The sequence below is a fragment of the Chiloscyllium plagiosum genome, chromosome 17 (assembly GCF_004010195.1).
Source record: "Chiloscyllium plagiosum isolate BGI_BamShark_2017 chromosome 17, ASM401019v2, whole genome shotgun sequence".
Taxonomy (NCBI): Eukaryota; Metazoa; Chordata; class Chondrichthyes; order Orectolobiformes; family Hemiscylliidae; genus Chiloscyllium; species Chiloscyllium plagiosum.
Window position 1 is genome coordinate 16,247,747 of NC_057726.1, and position 8,096 is coordinate 16,255,842.

Sequence of the window (8,096 nt, forward strand, 5' to 3'; positions counted from 1 at the left end):
CCTGTTTATAACCAGTTTAATATCAGAGCTTAAGCAAAGGGATAGAAATTTAAAGCCCCGGTGAGAATCTACAGTACCCTATATTGCCCAATACACAGATCTGTCCTGTAGTTGAGAAGCAGATGTTTCAGATTGGATTCGCCACTATTGTAGCAGCTCATTCTCCATGCAGCTGTATAATAAAGTGCAATTCAGCAGCGAAAAGGCAAGCAGAATAATTTTCCTTCTTAAACTACCAAATTTGAAGGTTACTTTTATTGGGCCAGACCTTTTATGAATTACTGACAATGGTATTAAAGAGTCAACAACACCATTCCTTCAGGGAGCAGATTTATTATAAAAATGGTGAAATTGCCACAGGCAGGAATCTTATTGAATTACAAAAGTTGCTCCAAATACATGGACAGGTTAAAATGGAAACTGAAGGCCTGCAGTTTAAAACATTCAAGACACATCAAGTACCAAGCTCCTCTTCTCATTTACACTCTCTTTGCAACTGAAAAGAATCAGAGACTTTCTGCTCTTCTGAAAAGTTTGAGCAGTTTTGATTAGAGTCAAGTTGGTATAGGGATGATGTAAGGCAGTCTGCTCATAAATCCTGATTTCTCAAAGCCTGACCACCAACTACAAGGCACAAGTCAATGAATGTGAGGGAATAGTCCCTTCTTGCCTGGATGGGTGCAGTTCCAACAACACTCATGAAGCTTGACACCATCCAGAACAAAGCAGCCCACTTCATTGACACCACATCCATAAGCATCCACTCCTTCCACCACTGACACTCAGTAGCAGCAGTGTGTACCAACTACAAGATACACAGCAGAAATTCACCAAAGATCCTTGGACTGCAACCAATCCTACCAACACTACCATCTAGAAAGGACAAAAGCAGTAGATAGATGTGAACACCACCACCTGAAAGCTCCCCACCAAGCCACTCACCATCCTGACTTGGCAATAAATTGCTTTCTTTCATGGTTGCTGGGTCCAAACCGTGGAACTCCCACCCTAATGCCATTGTGGGTCAAGCCACAGCATATGGACTGCAGCAGTTCAAGAAGGCAGCTAACCACCACTTTCTCAAGGGCAACTAGGCACAGGCAATAAATGGCAGCATGCCAGCGATGCCAATGTCCCAAAAGTGAATAAAAAAAAACAAATTGACCCACGATCAAACAAATAACTATTCACTGTAAATTTAAAAGGAAATCAGATGTGGACAAGTCTGATCCAGTTTTTAATTTTAAGGGAATATGTTCAAATGATGAAGGCTTATAGCAGTCCAGAGAATCCAACCCTTGCTGGATTTTCCCATTTATCATCCACATAGTTAACCACAGCTCCTCCTCCCTTGTCATTATGATCACTAGCTACAGGCTCAAAATACAGTGGGAATCAAAATAGTTTTCCTGAGATTTACCCAGCCTCACTATCTTCACTTCAGAGTTATTGAGCCAACAACTATCTGGATTTTTGTTCCCCCAAGAAAGGTTTTCCAGAATGTCAAAAATGTGACTAAACACAGACACAATTGAACAATCAAAACCATTATTTTAAAAGAAAATGGCAGGTAAGTCTATGATGCAATGAGATAGTGAGTAAATTCAATTAAAGAATCAATTTATAAACCAAATCTACTGTGTTTGTGTTTTTTTAAAAACTATATTCCCACTGCCACCCATTTTTATATTTAAACCATAATATTAAATATAACACTATTTAGGAAAACATTAAACCTACAGCAAAGGATTGGAAACAAAAAACTTTGGAAGTCTTTCACTGCTCAGTCAGCATCTGAAAAGAGAAACTTCTGACACAGTAGTGAAAATAATCAAAGCACTAATCTTTCGCATTGCAGGGATATTGCCAGTATCTCAGATTGCCAGCACAATAATCCCACCCTGCTCGTTCCTTCCTTGCTGAATTTGGTTCTCTCGGCACCTGCTCTCCCCCAAGCTTTTCACTTTTCAAGGAGGAAATGACCTCCTTGGAGAAAGCAGTTTAATAGTCCTGTGACTGAGTCTTCTCCCCAGGCTGAAGGTTTGCACGGAGACTGTGCATCTGATTCAGTGATTCTGTGAGGAAAGTCCCGATTGTGTTAATCTCCATCAGTGTGAGGTTGTCCAGCTGCAGGAGGGGAGGGAGACAGGAGAGAAGAAATTTGTACAGTTATTTAAGGTGTTCCTACTGAATCTGTAAAAACAAAATAAATAAATATATTCCAGTCAGCCATGCCCATTCTTCCCACTGGGAACAATTAGTACAGCTCGAACATAGCTGCAGGTGCACAGCAACTTCAGTTTCCAAGTGAAGCTGAGACTCCAGCTTTCCGAAAGGAAACTAGCCATTTGTACAATTACTGTAATCCTTGGGAACGTGCCCATTTTCATCACCTTTCCCTACCTAAGCCAAATAGAAAAGGGCTCTGGTCCCACTTGGATCAACTCTCTCAGCAACTGGAGATATTTTAGAAACTTGCAGCACCCTCTCATGCCCAATATATTAAAAGACAATTTTATAGAGCACCTTCAGAATAGGAGTGTTACAAAACAAAATCAGACCAAGCCAACTGAGCAGATTCTTGGGCAGATAACCAAAACCCTGGACAAACTAGCTGGCTTTATAGAACATTTTAAGAAAGATAGAGGTGAGACTTTGAGAGGGAATTCCAGCCCTTTCGGGCCCTGGCAGCTTGGGGTATGAAACCAGCGCTGCTGTGATTAAGATCAGGGATGTTCAAGAGGCATCAATATCTTGAAGTGTTGAGGCTGGAGAAGATTACAGATATGGAGGTTATTGATGCTAGGGGAGGGATTTGACAGCAAGAATAATTGTTAAAAGTGAGACATTGCTCAGGTGACTTATAATAGGTCAGTGAACACAGGGTGTTGGGACGTCTGCATTTGCTACAAGTTAAGATGTGTGTGGCAGAGGTTTGGGTGATCTCAAAGTGATAGAAGGGTAGGACATGAGAAGTCAGACAGTCGAGATGCAAGGGAGGCATGGATGATGGTTTAAATAGCAGATATGCTGAGGCAGGGATACAGGTGGACAATGCAACAGAGCTGCATATAGACAGAGTCAGAGACAATGACATGGAACAAGACACCATCCCCTCACTGCCCCAGATCTGTGTGGCCTCACTGCTCAGCCAAGTTGTACAACAACACAGCAAGAGGCAGTGACCAGGAATGCAAGTTTTAAAACAAATCAAATACTGCCTTTGTGCACAGGACTGAGTGAAGCCAACTCATGATCTCCCCCTCTAGGCTATAAACTGAACAGATGCAGAACAGCAACAGATGGGAACCTGAACTTGGGGCTTAGGTCAGTGGTTCCAAGTATGTTACCCACCATGGCTCGACATGTGACCCATCAGCCACCAGGGGCCTTCAGGTAGTCATTGAGCTGTTCCAAAGTGCAATGCTATAGCTGAGGCCACAAGAGAACAAGCAGAACAGTCAACATGGCATTACACAACCAGACCAGTTTCTCTCCTTGTGGCTCACATTCACACAAGCATGAATAACAACAACAATGTAGTTTTAAAAGATTTACGTCACTGTAGATTTGATAAACAGATGTAACATCAAATATTAATTTGAAAAGATCATACTAAAACACATTCAAACATTTCAAATAAAGATGTTCTTTTGTAGTATTAAAGATTAGAATGTGAAAAACGTTTCTATTTTGTTTCTGGTATGAATTAATAGTTTACTTATCTGTTCAATCAAAACCGCTTACTCTCAGCAGAGAAAAAGCAGTCTAGTCTTTATTGTTTCCACATACGTTTTCTCATGTTAGAAAGTGAAAGGAGGCAGCTGCTGGGGTCTTTTGCCCAGTTTAAATAGTCAGCAGACAAAAGTTTGAGATATGCTGGTCTAACTGGTATGAATAGGATTCAGTAACAGGTACTACAGCACATATACTGAGTCAAAGGAGAAAACATCGGGACCATTAACTCTACCATTCAATGTTGTGTCATGTACACAAACAGTAAGAAGGTCTTGCTGCATCTTTCATGATCTCAGCAGGTTACAGTCAATGATTACAACACTGCTTAAAGTGTGGGGATCCTCACCCGTTATTTATCTCGGAGACTCCTTTGTACTGTAAAGTAAGGAGGGGTCCGGGATTATTCATTCGGATCCCAATTCCAACTGGAGTTCTCCAGCCTCTCAGAGGCAGCTTTGAACCCCGGTGAGAGTCTCACTGGATTTCTGATAATGGCTAGATAGCTCCTGAATAGTACATACAGAGGTATTATCCTGGTTAATACATATTAGGAATATATCATTAGCTTCAAACAGTAATGTTTCCTCCATAGCCTTGTTCAGTCTGTTGTTATTCAATAATGTAATATTATAAGATCATTTGGAGTAGAAGGGTCTCAATCTCTGTTTAAGGCAGCTTCTGTAATGTGAGATCACTAGCTTCAAATAACAATAGCCCCTCCATCCCTGGGAGCTGTCAGATTGGGGAAACATACAAACATGCAGTTGGAGGGGTGAGGATACAAAACAGTTAGGAGCAGGAACAGGTCATTTATTGCTTCAGTCTACTTTGCTGTTTGATAAGATCATGGTTGATTCAAGTGTAGCCTCAGCTCTAGTGCCCTGCCTCCCCTCGTGCTATCATGGTTTCTTGAGAGACAATCTACCTCTGCCTTCAAGACATTCATGTGATCCAGCTGCACTGCAATCTGGAGAAAATTTTTTAAAAAGTCAAGCATTCTACTGTCTCATCACCCTCTGAGCAAACAATTCTCCTTGTCAGCTTGAGGGAGGAGATTGCTTATTTTTAAAGAGTGTGCAAAACCAGCCAACCAATAATCCTGGCTGTAATGCACAGGCATACAGGGCATAAGTACCCAGAATCTGAGCGAGACCTCACCAATACAAACCTCAAATCCACCCTCCCCCATCATTTATCATTAGCCTGTTGAAAATAAAATGGCTTAACACGCACACAATGTAGAAAGTGAGAGTGTAGAGACAGGGGTCAACATAGAACTACACACTGGATACAGTTCAGAAGTAGGCCACTTGGTCCATCACGTCCATGCTGGCTCTCTACAAGAACAACTCTAGTCCTACTCCATTCTTACAAATTCTGCCTTTTCAGAAAGTTATCCAATTTTCTTTTGAAAGCCCCTGTTGAACCTGTCTCCATCATGTGCTCAGGCTATGCATTTGAGATTGCCATCTAATTGACAATTTTCCTCCTAGTATCTCTGGCCCTTTTGTAGATCACCTCAATGTATGTGCCCTTTGGTCCTCGATGCCACTGCCAAACTTTCTTCCCCCCCACATTGAGGACTGTGCCAATGGCTTCCAGATCACCTCTATAGTCCCAAACACACTCTACTTTGTCCCCCAAAACGTCTTTACACATTTAAAAATACCCCATTGGGTTTTCCTTTATTCTGCCCAACAATAGTCTCATAGAATGATGCAGGACAGAAGACGCCCTTTGTACTGGCAAAAACACTCTAGTCCCTACACTAGTCCTACATTCTTGCATGAAGCCCATAGCCATGAATGTCATGGCACTTCAAAAAGGGGCAACATCTGCTTTCTATTCACTCTATCCATGGGCCTCAAACATATACACCTCAATCACATTCCCTACTTAACCTCCACTGCTCCACTTTCTCCTGCTCTTCTGTCCACAATTGTCATGATTCTCAACTTCTTCAGCTTTCACCTCAGCCTCACTTTCTCGAGGGAGAATCAGCCCAGGTCTGCCAATCTATCACGTAAACAGTTGGCGTGGACTAGTTGGACCGAAGGGTCTGTTTCCATGCTGTATTACCCTGTACCTGAAGTCTCAGATACAAGGAATTTTTGTTTCAAATTACAGCATTAGGAGCTTGCTGCTAAATCACTAAACGTTTCATGAGTAAATCAATGAACTCAAATCAAAGCAGTTTCTGAGCATTCCTTGAAGACTGGCTTTCACAATCAGTAACATAGAAGAACAGCAACCTCTAGTGGCAGAGGAAATATATAAAAAAAAGGTCCAAACCACTTAAATTAATTCATAGAGTCGTAGAGATGAACAGCATGGAAACAGACCCTTCGGTCCAACCCGTTCATGCCGGCCAGATATCCCAACCCAGGTAAAAACAATGACTGCAGATGCTGGAAACCAGATTTTGGATTAGTGATGCTGGAAAAGCACAGCAGTTCAAGCAACATCCGAGGAGCAGCAAAATCTTCAGGCAGCATCCGAGGAGCAGCAAAATCGATATCCCAACCCACTCTAGTCCCACCTGCCAGCACCCGGCCCATATCCCTCCAAAACCTTCCTATTCATATACCCATCCAAATGCCTCTTAAATGTTACAATTGTACCAGCCTCCAACACTTCCTCTGGCAGCTCATTCCATAGGCCCCGTAGGTCTCTTTTATATCTTTCCCCTCCCACCCTAAACTTATGCCCTCTACTTCTGGATTCCCCAAGCCAAGGGAAAAGACTTTGCCTATTTACCCTATCCACGTCCCTCAATTTTGTAAACTTCTATAAGGTCACCCCTCAGCCTCCGATGCTCCAGGGAAAACAGTCCCAGTCTGTTCAGCCTCTCCCTATAGCTCAAATCCTCCAACCCTGGCAACATCCTTGTAAATCTTTTCTGAACCCTTTCAAGTTTCACAACATCTTTCCGATAGGAAGAAGACCAGAATTGCACGCAATATTCTAACAGTGGCCTAACCAATGTCCTGTACAGCCGCAACATGACCTCCCAACTCATGTACTCAGTACTCTGACCAATAAAGGAATGCATACCAAAACGCCTTCTTCACTATCCTATCTACCTGTGACTCCACTTTCAAGGAGCTATGAACCTGCACGCCAAGGTCTCTTTGTTCAGCAACACTCCCTTGGACCTTACCATTAAGTGTATAGGTCCTGCTAAGATTTGCTTTCCCAAAATTCAGCACCTCACATTTATCTGAATTAAACTCCATCTGCCGCTTCTCAGCCCTTTGGCCCATTTGGTCATGATCTGGTTGTAATCTGAGGTAACCCTCTTCGCTGTCCACTCCACCTCCAATTTTAGTGTCATCTGCAAACTTACTAACTGTACCTATTATGCTCGCATCTAAATCATTTATGTAAATGTCAAAAAGTAGAGGACCCAGCACCGATCCTTGTGGCACTCCACTGGTCACAGGCCTCCAGTCTGAAAAACAACCCCTCCACCACCACCCTCTGTCTTCTACCTTCGAGCCAGTTCTGTATCCAAATGGCTAGTTCTCCCTGTATTCTGTGAGTACTAACCTTGCTATTCAGTCTCCCATGGGGAACCTTGTCGAACGCCTTTCTGAAGTCCATATAGATCACATCTAGTGCTCTGCCCTCATCAATCCTCTTTGTTACTTCTTCAAGAAACTCAATCAAGTTTGTGAGACATGATTTCCAACACACAAAGCCATGTTGACTATCCCGAATCAGTCCTTACCTTTCCAAATACATGTACATCCTGTCCCTCAGGATTCCCTCCAATAGCTTGCCCACATCAGGCTCACTGGTCTATAGTTCCCAGACTTGTCCCTACCACCCTTCCTAAACAGTGGCACCACGTTAGCCAACCTCCAGTCTTCCGGCACCTCACCTGTGACTATCGATGATACAAATATCTCAGCAAGAGGCCCAGCAATCACTTCTCTAGCTTCCCACAGAGTTCTCTGGTACACCTGGGGATTTATCCACCTTAACCCATTTCAAAACATCCAGCACTTCCTCCTCTGTAATATGGACATTTTGCAAGATGACACCATCTATTTTCCTACAGTCTATATCATCCATATCCTTTTCCACAGTAAACACTGATGCAAAATACTCATTTAGTATCTCCCCCATTTTCTGCGGCTCCACACAAAGGCCACCTTGCTGATCTTTGAGGGGCCCTATTCTCCCTCGTTACCCTTTTGTACTTAATGTATTTGTAAAAACCGTCTGGATTCTCCTTAATTCTATTTGCCAAAACTATCTCGTGTCCCCTTTTTGCCCTCCTGATTTCCCTCTTAAGTATACTCCTACTTCCTTTATACTCTTCTAAGGATTCACTCGATCTATCCTGTCTATAC

General features: G+C 42.7%; 1 protein-coding gene across 1 annotated transcript in view; it reads right to left on the reverse strand.

Annotated features, from left to right (window-relative positions):
• Positions 1 to 768: 768 nt before the first annotated feature.
• The window catches only part of gins2 (GINS complex subunit 2), a 26,857-nt gene continuing 19,529 nt past the window's right edge, over positions 769 to 8,096 (reverse strand). Inside the window, exon 5 of the mRNA XM_043707460.1 lies at positions 769 to 2,127. Within this exon, the coding sequence (XP_043563395.1) occupies positions 2,002 to 2,127 (126 nt within the window). The 3' untranslated portion in view covers positions 769 to 2,001. The remainder of the gene's footprint in view (positions 2,128 to 8,096) is intronic.